This window comes from Theropithecus gelada, chromosome 17 (genome assembly GCF_003255815.1).
Source record: "Theropithecus gelada isolate Dixy chromosome 17, Tgel_1.0, whole genome shotgun sequence".
Lineage (NCBI taxonomy): Eukaryota > Metazoa > Chordata > Mammalia > Primates > Cercopithecidae > Theropithecus > Theropithecus gelada.
This window is the reverse complement of record NC_037685.1, coordinates 82,664,501-82,680,019: the sequence shown is the minus strand read 5'-3', so window position 1 is coordinate 82,680,019 and position 15,519 is coordinate 82,664,501. Positions and strand designations below refer to the sequence as shown.

Here is a 15,519-nt window from a genome sequence, read left to right as displayed (position 1 = left end):
TTGAGACACTGATCCAGGGCTCATCAGCCAAGGGCCACAAGGAAGGGATTTTTCTGGGTGTGCCAGCCTGAAACATCAGCATCTTTCTGACAAAAGGAGGCACCATCAAGCAAGCACCAGCTCCATTTAACTCATGCCTCCTTTTCTGCAGGAGGATGAGGGGCCTCAGCAATGCTGGGTGTGGGCGAGGCTGTGCTGGGCGAACACCGGGACGGGACAGCCCAGCCACTCCTTCAACCCTGATTCCATAGCATGCAGGTCACTCGGTCTTTGCACCGATTTTTCTTCTCCATAAAATGAACCTCACAAGTTTTAAAAGAGGCTTTCCCTGGCAGTGTTTGCCCCGAAGTCATTTCTCCTCATTTGGAAAGTTTACTAAACACAGGAAAAAGCCGACTTACATGATAAAGAAAAAGAGCTCCATGGCCTGAGCCTGTGTGCTGTACTTAGACTGTGGTGAACGGGGCTCATCGTCACCTCCAAACAGCAGCTCTCCCTGGCGTCTAGACAGCAGGTGGAGTGGTCTGGAACCTCCCCCTCCCACCAACTGGACAGAACCCACAGGGCTAAACAGCACAGCAAGGCTGTCGGGGTGCGTGTGTGTGGCCACATGTAACAGTGATGGGACCACAGCTGCAGAAAGGTTTTCACAGAGATTTATTTTAAACCATGGAGGCAACTCTGCATTGAGAGTTGTACATTGGTAATGTATACACGTATATTTTGGTTAGAGGGAAGCACAGTGGGAAAGTGAGCGGAGTAAAAAAACATTCACAATATTCAGCAGCATTTGAATGGAGGCCTGGATACAGACATTTCAACATCCTAGGAAATTCTTGCTCATTACCACCTAATCCCATTCAGGAAGTCAGTGTCAGGACCGGCAGGGAGCGTGGTAAATGCCGGAGGGGTCCAGCTAGACCACACGGGAGAAATCTGTTCCAACATCGGGCTTATTACATTCTCAGCCTGATCCCCCCCCGAATAATCTCCTCACTTCAGAAAAAGAAAGAAAAAGCCATACGGCAACATGCCCACTGCAGCCAGGTCCAGATGTGGGCTGCAGCCCGGTGGATGTAGAGAATGGAAGATCCGTGTCCCTGGTTAGAAGTAGAGTGGTAGGCAGGCACTAATGTGGGGCCAGCACCTTCCCTGTTGTCCAGTTAGTAACAGTTTTTGTACATTTCATGTAAAGATTTCCTTTTGCAAAATGACAGTACCTTGAAAAACAAAGTCATGTAAAAAGCAAGGCAAATGGTATAAGACACAAATCCATAAGAGTACAATGGTTTCAAGTGACACTAGTGTTTTGGTCCATATGTCATACTGGCATACACTGCTGATGTAAGGCTGCCATCCACTAAAATGATAAAAGAGAGTGCATATGTGAAACATATTTTTCAAAGCATTTTTCCCTTTTGTGTGAGTGACAGCTCACCTTTTCATGCATCCCCGAGAACCAAGGGAAAAAAGAATCATAAGTATCAAGGTCAGATTCTCAATCTAACTTTTCAGCCAACCTGTAATTCCTGATACTTCCAAGAAAGTCAGATACTCTTCCTGACTGGTAAAGGTACACATTTTGAGGTATCTATTTTTAGTGAGGTGGTACCATAATTAATTTCCACACTTACCATCTTAAAAAACATTTTTCCCCTACAACCTCATGAAAAGAAACTTTACCATCTTTTCCCAAAACCAAACCTAGTAGGCTGTAGATGGAAAAAGTCCAGAAAGTAACTCACTTGATATGATGGAAGACAACAAAGGCATGTGGTGATAGACCCTCCTGTATCCAAGGGAAGCCACATGGGCAGCTCACTGGTGATGGGTTAGGCATGCCCAATAATAAACGAGACTCGTGGAATCGTAGAATCACAGGATTGGAAGGGACCTTAAGCATGATGATCAAATTCATCCCTCACTCAAGCCTTTAATCTCCCTTTCAACATCTCTGGCAAAGGCTCTACGCTCTTAAAAAAATTCCCTGGTATGGGACGTGCAAGGAAGATATCCCATTCCAATTTGGGACTGGTCTAATGTATAGACACTGCTTTCACGTGCTAAAGCTAAGTAGGCTTCTTGGTGGAAAGGAGATAATGTTTAAAGGCAAAAATCCAAACCACAACCCTGGAGGGCTGACATGTGATTCCTGGTTAAGAAGCTGAGCTGAAGTTTTAACAGGAACACAGATGTTTCTGGACTCAGTTTTGGACATAGATCTTTGGGTCCTACAAGGAAAAGGCAAATGATGTGATAGCAAAGACAGGCGCTGCCATCCCCCTGCGTGGTGTTCCTGCCTCCACAGGGCCAGGTCTCCCAGACAGACCTGTAGCTGAATTGACAAAACTCTGCCTTCCCCTTGCAAGTGCCCCTGTAAGGAGGATCCCCCACATTGTACTGGAATCATCTGTGACTTGCAAGAGCAGAAAGTGGAGGGCAGCAGCTGCCTGCGTCTGCACCCAAACACTTGGCCCCGCCTATCTGTGCAATGCCACACTGGACTAGAACAATCCCCTCCTGCCACAGGTCCAGGGCTTTCCTTTTCCAGGGTGGAGCAGCTGAGCCCAGCACACCTTTGGTGTTAGTCTGTGAGTCCTTCCTGGTAGCAGGCCGTGCACTCATAGGCTCCACCTCCTCCTCCCAGACTCCAGTGAGAGGCTGTGCACCCAAAGATCCAGAATTAGTTACCCTGGGTCACTTCCAGATAACAGTTCTAGGGATTTCCAAAGAAAAAGAAACTGATACTATTGTAATATAAACTAATAGTAGCATTGGCTGCAGGAGGAGCCTCTGGGGAAACCCCTCGCAGTGAGCCGTGTGCTGCTTTCCTCTGAGGCCAGGGAGCAACAGCATCTGATAGCAACAAGCTCGGTTCCGGGATGCAGCTGAGCTACTTGGCTGTTCTCCGGCAGCTCCAGCCCACTTGTGATCCCTGGACACACCACACTGACTCCAGCTCTCAGGCCTTTGTTTATGCTGTTTCCGAAGCCTGGAAAGTCATTTCCATTTTTCCCCCTTATGACTCACTCCTCATCCTTTAACACTGAGCTCAAAGTCCTTTCCTCTGTAAAGCCCCTCCTGCCACACCTGCTGGGTTAGTGGCACCCTGGCATGCCTCTATTATGACCACATTGCACTGAAAAGACCCATTTACTCACTGTGTGACCTCTGCCCAGCCTGAGAATGGGCTGCAGACAGCTTGCACCGCCAGTGCCTAAAGCCTGGTGGCTGGTGAGCGCTCAACACGTTGACATGAACATTCAAATCTCAGGGATCATCTAGAGAACTCAGTGTTCAACAGGAACTTAATTTCTGTGTTTTCCAATCCAGTTAATAAATATCTGTCTTCATACCAGGAAAAATTCAGTAGTATTTTAAAGGAGAAAAAATAAGAATGTATTGGTAAAATGCTTTCTTTCACTTCGAAGTATCTTAGTGAACAAGAACACTTACCTAGAATTAAAATTCTATGAATAGCCACAACCAGAGGAATCTCATTTAGTGAATATTTGTGTCCAGTAACTGTGACCCACGCTTAGAGCTATCCTTTTGCTTAAAAACAAAAATTTGGGCCTTAAGAAGTGATTAATATCAGTCAAAAATAAATTATACTTTATTTATTCAGGGCCTTGCTCTGTTGCCCAGGCTAGACTGCAGTAGTGCAATCACAGCTCACTGCATCCTTGAATTCCTGGGCTCAAGTGATCTTCCTGCCTCAGCTTCCTGAGTAGCTGGGAATACAGGTGTGTGCCACCAGACCCAACTAAGTTTTACATTTTTGGTAGCGACAGGTCTTGCTGTGTTGCCCAGGCTGGTCTTGAACTCTTGGGCTCAGCAATCCTCCCGCCTCGTCCTCCCAAAGTGTTCAGATTATAGGTGTGAGCCATGGCACCTGGCCTATACTTTTATAAAATGAATCTCAGAAAATGAAAATGTGATATTCCGTAAGGGCAGTGCTGTAAGCCTGGGAATCACAGCCAAATGGGGTAGGGTGAATTTTAAGTGCCCCTGGATTTCCATTTCAGTTTTGCCTCTGGGGTGGTTTGAGGGGAATGTATAGGAAGGAATTTATGTGGATGAAGGCAATAATTACCTCCCCCACCACAGGGCTGTAGCCAAAAAAAGTGTCATATATGCTTCTGATAAGAGGAACAAAGCTGGTTCCAGACAGCGCCCTGTCTCAAGGCGCTGAAAGTCTCTCCTCCCACTCATGCCATTACTAAGTAATGTTCAAGAATAGCTACTCCTTAAACATTCTTTTCTCTTGTTTACGTCTCAGTCATATCTAACTGCCCCGTATAACTAATGTGTTTTCTGCTTGGAACACTCTAGATCTCTGAAGATGCCTTCCAGTTTTGTGACTTCATGATTTCTGGAATAATTAAAACAATCAAATGAGAAACACGTTATGGTGGATTGACCTCATACAAAATGACATTAAGATTCCAAATGTTTAATCTCAAACCATTTTGCTATTGTGAAGACACACTCAGGCAGTAATGTCAAGTAATGTCATTCGTTTGGAGGAACTAAGAGCATGTGGTTGGTTTTGTCCCACCAGCTAGAGAACAACTCTGCATATGGTATGTGTAGATCTCCCACTTTCTCAACGCAGGCAAGTTAGGCATTATTTGCAAGAGCTGCTGTATGTTTAAGCAACAGAGCTAAAATATATGTAAAGTGCAAATCCAACAGGGTAAAACAAGAATTATGAGAGTTCACCTAGGCAGAACAAAAGCCAAGTGCTGGCGCCAGCTTTCACTCCTAAGGAATGGAGCCTCCATTTCCCTAAAATGCTTGGAAGACACCCAACACCAGCACATATTTCTCTACAAATTACAAAAATGGGGGAGACACTTAATGCAAAACTCAAGAATTCACAGTATTACAAACACACAGTTGGTGTGCTAAACACATTTCATCAAATTCAAGCACCCATACAGATGAGAGAAAAGGGAAGAGCAATGGATACCTTGACATATCTGTGGTTTTCTGATCATGATTCTCAACACCAGTGAGATGTGAAGTGGCTTCAGCCTCTAGTGGCTCTGTGGGCTGGGAGGAAGACAGTAGAGTGGCATGCAAGGCCACAGGCCAGAGCGACTGTAGAGGACATATGTGATCTGACGGGGACACTCTGCTTCCCGAATGAGGTCTGAAGGCATCTAGACCTATCTCAGAACCCACACAGCTTGCTGGGCGCCTGGGCTTTTGCTGCCCTAATACTGTGTTCCTCTCTCTGTAGGCAGGCCAAGCTCAAAGTTTAGGAAGGGAAAATGGAGTGACTCATGTCTATTACTCATTTCCAACACACAGTCCTCTATTACATACAACTTAGTAAGTGGCTGCAGGTTCTAGTAATAAACTACAAAATAGATATTTGAGTATTTTAAATTTAATTCCCTTGTTAAAGCTCTCTCACAGAGCAATCATGCAGAAAAGAGTCCAAGTAGTTATAACAGTTTTGACTGATGCAAGCAAGGGTAGTGTGGAGCAGGGCAGCGAAGCGACAAGTGCTAATAGCCTGTGCAGGGCATGCGTGTGCCTCTTCAGAGCTCTGGTCACATGGGCTGCGCTGGTCTGATGGCTCAGGTGACAGCTTCCATGTACCATGGCTGCATGGGACACATGCACTGGTCCTGCTTCCCAATGCTAGGGCAGCAGAATCACCTCTAGCAAGGCCCCACCCCCGGGAAGCACACAAAGGGGCAGTGCCCGAGGATGGCTTGTAGTACTTCCCCCTAGTTAGAGAAGTAATGAATGATTGTGAGGGCAAAAAACGGCTTTCCAGGAAAAGAGGGAAAATAATAGGGAGGATTTCGATTTCACTCCCGTATGTATCACCACCAAAAAAACCTGTAGAATCAGAAGAGAGCAAGACACTGTGGGGTGGGGCTTGGGTCGGGAAGGACAAGCAATTGGCCTGTGATCCTCAAGAGACTGGTGAGCTCCCTGATGCTCCCGACATGTGAGGTTGAATGAACTGTGCGTGTAAAGTGCTTAGGAGGGGTAGGCACCTGGCACAGGCTTGCCATTAATTTTTATTCTATTTTTACAGGGGAAAATAAGATGCCATTAATTTTTATTCTATTTTTACAGGGGAAAATAAGGGACTTCAGTATCCTGAGTTGAGTCACTACACACAAGAATATTTCATTTTCTCAAGCTTGATTGGCTTCCCTTAGAAATAAGAGTTCTTCAGGTTCGCTTTCTAAAGTCCTCTTTTCCATTCCCATAGGAACACAGCCTGCACTGTAGGTACCATTCTGTCTCGGATCAACCACATACCGTTTTAGTAAGAAAGTGTGCAAAGTGTTCTGATGAAACACATTAAGATAAAATGTTTAAATATCTAGTTTTTAAAGGGATAGAATACAGAGGGTGAGGAATACAGCAGGATTACAATCCTGCTGTAATGAACATGTTCAAGTTCAGAGATGATGTCACAGAGAAACACACGATTTAAAGACACTTATTTTCAGAGCATGTATGGTGGGGCTCCCCAACCCCGGGCTGCAGGTGGGTACCCATCCACGGCCTGTGAAGAATGGGGGGGCACCCATCAGAAGTGAGCAGCGGGCAAGCAAGCACTACTGCCTGGGCTCCGCCTCCCATCAGATCAGCGGTGGCGTTAGATTCTCATAGGAGCACGAACCCTATTGTGAACGGCGCATGCGAGGGATCTAGGTTGCATGCTCCTTGTGAGAGGCTAGTGCCTGCTGATCTGAGGTGGAACAGTTTCATTTTGAAACCGGTCCCTGCTGCCAACAAGGCTGAGGACCGCTGATGTAGGATTTTGTGTGTGTGTGTCGTTTGTTTTCATTGTTATGAGTGAGGGAGAGCTGTGTCCAAAAAGCTAAAACATGAGGCTCGGGAGGCTCCAATTGAATTCTAAATGATCAGGCACTAATCGTTGAAGCTCTGAGTTAAAATAATCTACTTCTGTGATAACCATGGTTGGGAGCAGCTTTCTCACAGCATTTTTTTTTTTTAAATGTGGGAAAGACAGAGGCAACTGAGGCAGAAACACAGTCTTTTCTACTCAATAAGAACGTGAATGAGGCAGACATTACAAACAAATCGCTCTTCAGGCGATTCCAGCAGCTGGCTGGTGAATCCACATGATGAGTTTCCAAATCTCTCCACTGAGGAGGACATGAAAGCAGAAACACTGGGAATAAATAATGTAAATACATCCCCTTCAGGAAAGGCAGAGAGGTGCAGGTAGGTGCAGAGGGAAGAGAACAAAAAGCCGCTGGCCATGTGACACATGTTGAAGTAAAGAAAATACAGAAACTATAATGACCAAAATACTCTGAGTGGATACTTCCCTTATTTCTCTGACACACAAAGCAACACATAAAATGGGGTGTGGAAAGTATAAAATTAAACACCCCACACAGATTTTTCGGTATACTCAAAACAATGCAGCACAGCCAGACTGTATAAACCATTTGTTAAAAAAATAGCTTCTTTTATATTGTATGAACAAGTTGGAAGAGTCCCCTTGCAAGTTCTCACTCGCCGGGTCCCCACTGTGCGCATGGGTCATCTGCAAATTCATCCAGGGTCTTTAGTTTCTTTCTTACTTCTCACATGTCTGCTTTACCACTCTGGTAATGATTTGGATTAAAACAACCATTTCTTTAGTAAATACTATCTTTCTGATTCCTGGGAGAGTCATCAAGACACGACTGGGGTCATATCCCACAACTGCAAATAGGAAAAGATACAGAATGAACTAAAATTAAATTGTGTTGAGGATAACAGTCCTTAGAACTGAATTCTTCAAGGAAATTCTTTTCATTTAACAACCAACCACATACTATACTAACATGATTTCTAAATCTATAAATTTTTTTCATCAAAAAAGTTCAAATAAAGCTCAAAAACATGACAATGACAGCTTGAAATTTTGATGTAGCTAATGAAGAATAATGGCAGATTCAACTATTAATGGCTGAGAGGACTGGGAAGACAAGCTACCCTGCAGATCCTCCTGTGAGTCACTAAAAGGGAAACGCTGCAGAGCACTGTGTTGACATCTGAGGCAGCTTTCGATGAGCCAACATGAAAGAGACAATATAGATCTGTCCCACCCTCCAAATAGATTGAATCCATTAAATAACTCAATCCATTAACAGGACGCTAAGCACATTCTGTGTCCTTTCCATTTAAACTTCCAAACCATTTTACAAGATACCTCGTTTTCAAAAATAAAGGACCTGAGGCTGCCAGAGTTTATCTTATTTTAATTAATTAATTAATTATTTTGAGACAGGGTCTTGCTCTGTCATCCAGGCTGGACTGCAGTGGCACAATCAAGGCTCACCGCAGCCTCTTACTGGACTCAAGTAATTCTTGCACCTCAGCCTCCCGAGTAGCTGGGACTACAGGCAGGCACCATCACATCTGGCTAATTTTTAAATTTTTTGTTAAGACAGGGTCTCACTATGGTGGCCAGGCTGGTCTTGAACTCCGGGGGTCAAGCGATCCTCAGTCTCACCTCCCAAAGTGCTGGGAGTATAGGCATGAGCCATCACACCCAGCCCCAGAGTTTATTTTAAACTTCCTCTCAAAGTCATGGAGATCTGGTAGCTTCCAAAGTGGGTTATTTTAGCTATCTCATCCTGCTGTGACCTCCAAGAATGGGTCAGGGAGGTAGAACTCAGTGCGCTATAAATTCTCATCTGTATTACTGTTTTGACTGCTACATATGTGACCTATTATAGTCTTTTTAGTCTGTCCCAAGTAGACTATCTATTCCTTGCAGGCTGGAGCTCTTATTTCTTTGTGTAGAGCCAGTGCCTGGGATGAGGCTGTGCATGTATCACATTTGTAATAGGTTCTCAAAAACACTCACGTTCAACGGTTAACTTTTTTTTTTTTTTTTTTTTTAAAGAGATGAGGTCTTGCTTTGTTGCGCAGGCTAGGGTGCAGTGATGTGATCAAAGCTCACTGTAGCCTTCAACTCCTGGACTCAAGCAATCCTCCCTCCCAATCTCCTGAGCACCTGGGACTACAGACACATCATGGCTGGCCACCCAACGATAACCTTTAGAGCAGTGCCTCCCATATTCTTGGTGTTCCTGTATATTTATATGAGGCCAAAGACGGAAAGCTTCTTAATAAGATGGCGTCTTACCTTAATAACCTTGTCAGTTCCAGAAGTCAGTAACCATCCTCTGGTTGCATCGAAATGCACATGCACAATGTTATGTTTACTGTCATGGAAGGTGGCTGTGGGTGCACGTCTGGAAGGAGCAAAGAAAGCTTCTGAGAAGAAAAGGTGGTGACATATGAATGAGAGAGATCTAGGATGACATTAGGCTCTAAATTTTGGCCTCATGGGTAAAACTGCTTCACCGATAGGAATGTTCCTCAGATCTGACTTTATTCCCTAGTGACCAGTTATGATTAAAAAAAATTACAAGAATTCTTTTAGTCTTTAAAATGGGAAAGAGATGAAAATTTCTAAAAGTCCTTCTGGAGAATGTTGCTCTGATGGTGTCTGCGATCATCTCCACCCGAGCTTTTAAAAACCATAGTGCTTTTGCTAAGTTTGAGCTCAGAAGGGCTTGCCAGTAAAATAGTCTATTTAATTAAAAAAAAAAAAGGACCAAGATAGTACTAAGTGTCCCATGATATTACTAAGTGTCGTTCTAATTGGAGAACTATCCCCCTCCATTCATTTTTCCTTTTTCACTGGTATGACTGCAGACTTGGTTTTTATGTAGTATTCTAAAGCTGTAACAAGCAAAACAAAATAACAAACAAACATCATTATTTTTGGATTTTTAACATACACTTTTTTTTTTTAAGTCAGAAGGCTTGTCAACTGCCTAGGTGCTCTAGAGGCAATGCAAGTGCTCCCACAGAGAAGAGGCAGAAGAAACAGAGGTGGGAAAAGGTGCAGGGTGCAGTCTAGGAAACAGCCCTCTTATCATGCTTCAAGGGGCCCGCTTCACTGCAGTGGGCTCTCTCAGGACAATTTTCTTCTTTTTTTTTCTACAGTTAAATCGGCAGGATAGATCTTCAGTAACTTAAAATGGTTACTTTAAATTTTTAGAAGATTTAGGCTTAACTGTAAGCCCTTTAGACTCTTAAAGTCTATGTCTTTAGCTAGAAAATGAAGAATTAAAGTAGACTATCTCTAAGGTCTCTTGTACTCTCTAATTCAATGAGAAAACCCTCCTACTAATTTCATCATGTATGATGAGTGGAAAATAATGAATGAATATAAATGCATACTTATGCAAGGGCATCTTATTTTATATTTGATATGGATAAATAAGACTACTTATGATTTTACTGTAATACAAGGTGCTGGGAGGATTGGGAAGACAAGCTAACCCGCAGATCCTCCTGTAAGTCACTAAAATTAGCGAAATGCTGCAGAGCACTGTGTTTACATCTGGGGGCAGCTTTCAATGAGCCAACACTAAAGAGATAACATAGATTTGCCCCCACACCTCCACAGCACACTGAGGGGTAGTAACCTATATCCTGGGTTATTGGGCAGGTCTGACGAGCAGCCAGCTGAGCAACTGGGCAACTGGGAATATCTGCCTATTGGGTAAAGTGACTTGGCTCTTCCCGGAAAATGAAACCTTCTGCCATGGACTCACTCAACTCCTGTGAATATACCAGCTTGGGACAGAAAGTGGATCCTGAGCCCTTATACTCCTGGGTAAGTCTCAAGTAAATGAGCAGACAGAAGGTTTGTTCTGAGAGCACCTATTTTAAAGGCACATAACCTAGAAATTAGAAAGAACACAGAGATGAATTCTTTGTGTGTATTTTCTCTTCTCCTGTCTCACAGGATAACACAAATCTCTCGGTGGCAAAGGAGAGCTTTTACTACTCGTCATGGACTATATTCTAAACCAGCAGAAACTAGAGCAACCCGAGTGATGGCTGCGGCACTGAGTGCAGGGCTCAGATTAGACTCTCGCTTTAACCTGAAGCGGTCCTCAGGCTGCAGGAACTTACTCTTCATCTGTGATGGCCTCGTGGCAGCTGTCACAGACCCTCACTTCAAACTCGAAGCCCATCAGGGGGATGGAGGAGCGCTTGGAGCTGCATTTGCCGCAGACAGCCTTCCCACACTTGCGGCAGTGGTGCTGGAGGAGGGAGAGAAAATAGATACTCATCATGGCTCCCTTAGCTCCTGAGGCCCCCGCACCTCACCCCTCCTGGCAGAGGGAGGTGTGATCAACTGCATCCAGGTGAGGATGCTGAACAAGAGTGCCTCAGAACTAAAGGGAACACACTAGATGTGTTCTTTTTGGGGGCTCTGTTTATTCAACAAGGACTGTTGGGTAACACACCTGACAGGGACACCTCCCCACTCTCTTGCTTTTCCCTACTCTTGGTCCTTTCCAATGATCATACTAGGAACTACAGAGGAACCACCCAGGGGCCAGGTGATCTTAAAGCAAGGTATCTGAGAAACTGACATCTCAGGAGATTATGCTGCTGGATGAAGGAGAACATGCAGGAAACCTGATTCAATCTGCTGACTTTGGCCATGGTATAAGCCTAGGTGACCTAACATTTTATTTCCTTGGGGAAGACCAAACTGAACCATGGACTCAGATTGAGAATGCTGTATTATAAGTAGATCTACATAACCAAACGTAATCAGAAGGAGGGAAAGTAAAATAAGGAGAGAGAAACACCATTTATATAATTTATATAATTTCATGGTCTGGTATCCATACGAACTAAGCATGACACCTCTAACTGTAAGGTGTATTGCAATAGAGGCCACTAGAATTCTAACATCACATCCCTAACTGCTTACTGGGAACCAGCCACTACAGAAACTGAATCCAGCAGGAATGAGCTACGGTAGACAGACAGAGTGAATTACTGTGCAATCACAAGGTGACTCCAGGATCATCATTTACCCTCACCACTCCCGCCCAGGGCTGTTATTTCTTCTAAGGTCACATGGCTGAGCTATTTCCACACAATTACATTTTGATGAAGCATCCATATCACTCACCTGTCTTAGACCAATTTTCTTACTGTCCCACATTTGCTTGAAGTTCCAGAAGAAAGGCTGATCACACTTTTGGCAGGAATCACTGTCCAACCATTCAGGGGTCTTGTCAAATAAAGCACAGAACAGGTCAGTGTGGCCAGCAGTGAGGACAATGGAACCACTGACCCTGATGAAACTTACGGAGCAATCAGGATGTGTTTGTAAGAGGTGTGATTTCTCAGTCAATCATTCAAAAAATATTTACCGAATGTCTATTCTGTGGCAGGCCCTGGGGATGGGATGTAGTGGTGAATAAGAATCTCCACCATCATGAAAATATGATTAATAATTATTTACATAAGCATAAGTGTGTGAAGGCCCAAGAGGGAGAAGCACAGAGTGCTTTGGCAGAGGGATCACAGGAGCCTCTGACCCAGGCTGAGGTTCTCAGACAAATAAGACAACTGAGACCTGGGGATGGATGGAGCGCAGATGGGGAAAATGAGGGATGAGGCTGGAGGGGGCAGGATTAATGTTTATTTGTGAAACAATTTCTCGAATACCAACTTATCACCATTAAAATTATGTAGTAAAAACAAATAAATATTTAAAGACATGGAACATGTTCAATATATAACAAACTAACACAAAACCCCCGGGTTATTGAACAGTATCATAGCACAGAGTTAAGACAGACTAGGAGAAGATATTTATAAAGTTTGTAACTAACAACTCCTGCAAATTACTGTATACAAAGAACCCCTGTAAAATCAGTATGGAAATCACAAGAAACAGTTGAGAAATGGGCAGAAGATACAAAAGATACGAGCATGCAGTTCACAGTCAGGGAAGTCTGAATGGCTAACATATATGAAGAGAGGCTCAAATTTACTGTTAAGCAGAGAATGCAAATAAAAATGAGATACTATTTTACCTCTGTCTCCAAAAGGGCAAAACCAGAAAGGGAGGGAACAATTGCTACTGGTGAGGATGTGCAGTGCCAGAAAAGTCCCTGTTCTCCTTTAGAAGTATAAATGAGTACAGCTGTTTGGTTGCATTTAGCAAAATCAAGAATATACCTTCAACTGATCCCACTCATGGGTTTATGGCCCTGAGAGTCTCACACAGTGCAGGTCTGTGAGGGGACACATACAAGAAGGTCATCTGGGCATTGTGTGTGGTACCAGGGAGTCTGTGCCAGTCTACATGCCCTTTGCTTGGGAAACAGAGAAGTAAAATGTGACCGGTACACATGATGGGGTCCTGTGCAGAAGCACCACAAGAAACAGCACGATGGTAGAGCTCAAAAGGGTTCAATGGCAAAAGTTGGAACTAGAACTAGACTTACAGTACATCAGTTACATAAACTTTTTTTTTTTTTTTTTTGAAACAGTCTTGCTGTGTTGCCCAGGCTGGAATACAGTGGTGTGATCTTGGCTCACTGCAACCTTCGCCTCCCAGGTTCATGCAATTCTCGTGCCTCAGCCTCCTGAGAAGCTGAGATTACAGGCGTCTGCCACCATGCCTGGCTAATTTTTTTGGTATTGTTAGTAGAAACAGGGTTTCGCCATGTTGGCCAGGCTGGTCTCGAACTCCTGACCTCAAGTGATCCACCCGCCTCGGCCTCCCAAAAGCTGGGATTACAGGCGTGAGCCACCGTGCCCGGCTGAGTTATGTAAACTTTAAAACACACACACACACACACACACACACACACACCTTTTATAAGGAAGCATGTGTGTTCAGGACACACATTAAATGCATCACAGTGGGTATCCATGAGGAGGCATTTGGGAGTTAAGGACCGATAAAGCGGAAAAAAAATAAATCAGCATGTTTGTGATTCTATTTTTTGTTAAAAAAAAGAAAAAAGTCTTACATACGTGTTATGTGTAGAGAAAAATGTTAGGAAGGATGTATGCCAACATGTTCAGAGTGCTATTTCTGGGTGGTGGTAGTATGAGTAACTGACATCTTTTCTATTTACTAATGAGCACTTTGTAACTTTTCTACCAAGAATATTATATACAATATATACATTTAAAAAATGCTAAAAGTTAACAAAACAAAAATGGATTTTCTTAACTGTGTAAGACACCTGTTCAACCTATGAGATGTCGCTCGATCTACATCCAGCTACTCAAGGTCTTCCATTGTCTGCCCTTATCTTTCAGCTAGCTGCCATCCTCTCATCTGACTGCTGCTCTAAACTGCTCATGAGCACGAATGCACCGCATCAACCTATCGTGTTCACCTTGTCCTTACTCTTGCTGTTTCTTGGCCTACAAAGCCCAGGTGCTCCTGCTCAGAGCATATCCAGACCCTGTTGATCCTTCAGCACAATGTTCCTCCATCAATCCTTCACTGAGAACATTAGCTAATGATGACTCCATTCCTTCTAAAATACCCAGCACTGATGCTCTAGCATATATCAACTATAATTTCACGATTTATACCATTTAATAGAATTCTGAAGTTTCCTCCTACAAGCCTTTTCTTTCGGAAAGTCTGTCAGTACTTCAGGTTAGAGACGATTTCATTATATGTCGCAGACCTCCCAAGGTGAGCATCACACAGCACTTATCGTAACTAGGAAGCAGCTCCATAGAGGCTAAGATTAAAACAAAAATCTCAGGAAATTTATGTTTATAAAAATGATACTTGCAAAAAAAATGAATGGAACAATCTCCATTGCTTATTTAGAGTGTTGACTCACTAAGATTTTAAATTAGTCAATAGTATTGGGTGCCTTTATATCTGCACATCAAGAGGCTCATAAACAAGGTTGCTCAAAGAACTGCCCATCAACCACTTGGTTTCATCTCTGGACACCACACTGTTATCCTCCTTTGGCCTCTGTCCATAAAGGGTCCAGGCTGCATGCGCCAAGGGAAAAGAATCGGGTCCTTCTCCCCTCCCCTGGTTTGGTTAGGTGGGTCCAGAAAGAAGTCAGGAAAGACCAGGTGTGACTGTCCCTAACCCAAAGCAGGCTGCCATGCAGAACCCAACCCAGGACATAATCACCAGCCATGCGGGAACATGGTTAGCATGACTGGCACTCATTGCAAACATCTCCAGCCTTCGTATTAATGGTGCCAAGTATAGTTTTCAAAAGCAATGTTCTACAATTCCCCACCTTCTAACAGTAATGATCATTTTGATTAGTTACTAATAGAATTCCCATGGACTTAAGATCTGAGCAAATAAAGCTTTAATCTTCTTAAGCATATAATTACTGGCATTTGAAAAAGGCATTACATTGTGGGTAATAGCAACTACTCTCTTGAAATGAGACTGGGGTGAGGGCATGGAAAGAAGGTAGGAGACTTTTGTCTTTTTAAAGTGTTTCTTTTCTATGTAATTCTTGTATCCTGCAAGAAATTAATTATAAGAATATGCATTGTCAAAGGGAAAGTCTACCCAGAATAATTCTAATGTAATGGGAAAATGGTTAACTTCAAAGTACTTGTCAAAGGAGATATGCAGGAAACATATTTGTTAAGATGCTCAAAGATTAAAGTGAAAGC

General features: G+C 43.5%; 1 protein-coding gene across 1 annotated transcript in view; it reads right to left on the bottom strand.

Annotated features, from left to right (window-relative positions):
- Nucleotides 1-639: 639 nt before the first annotated feature.
- Nucleotides 640-15,519, bottom strand: part of WDFY2 (WD repeat and FYVE domain containing 2) — a 186,055-nt gene continuing 171,175 nt past the window's right edge. The window contains exons 9-12 of the mRNA XM_025364419.1: nucleotides 12,014-12,115; nucleotides 10,996-11,126; nucleotides 9,149-9,257; nucleotides 640-7,716 (exon numbers count right to left, since the gene is read on the bottom strand). Coding sequence (XP_025220204.1) covers nucleotides 7,687-7,716; nucleotides 9,149-9,257; nucleotides 10,996-11,126; nucleotides 12,014-12,115 — 372 coding nt within the window. The 3' untranslated portion in view covers nucleotides 640-7,686. The remainder of the gene's footprint in view (nucleotides 7,717-9,148; nucleotides 9,258-10,995; nucleotides 11,127-12,013; nucleotides 12,116-15,519) is intronic.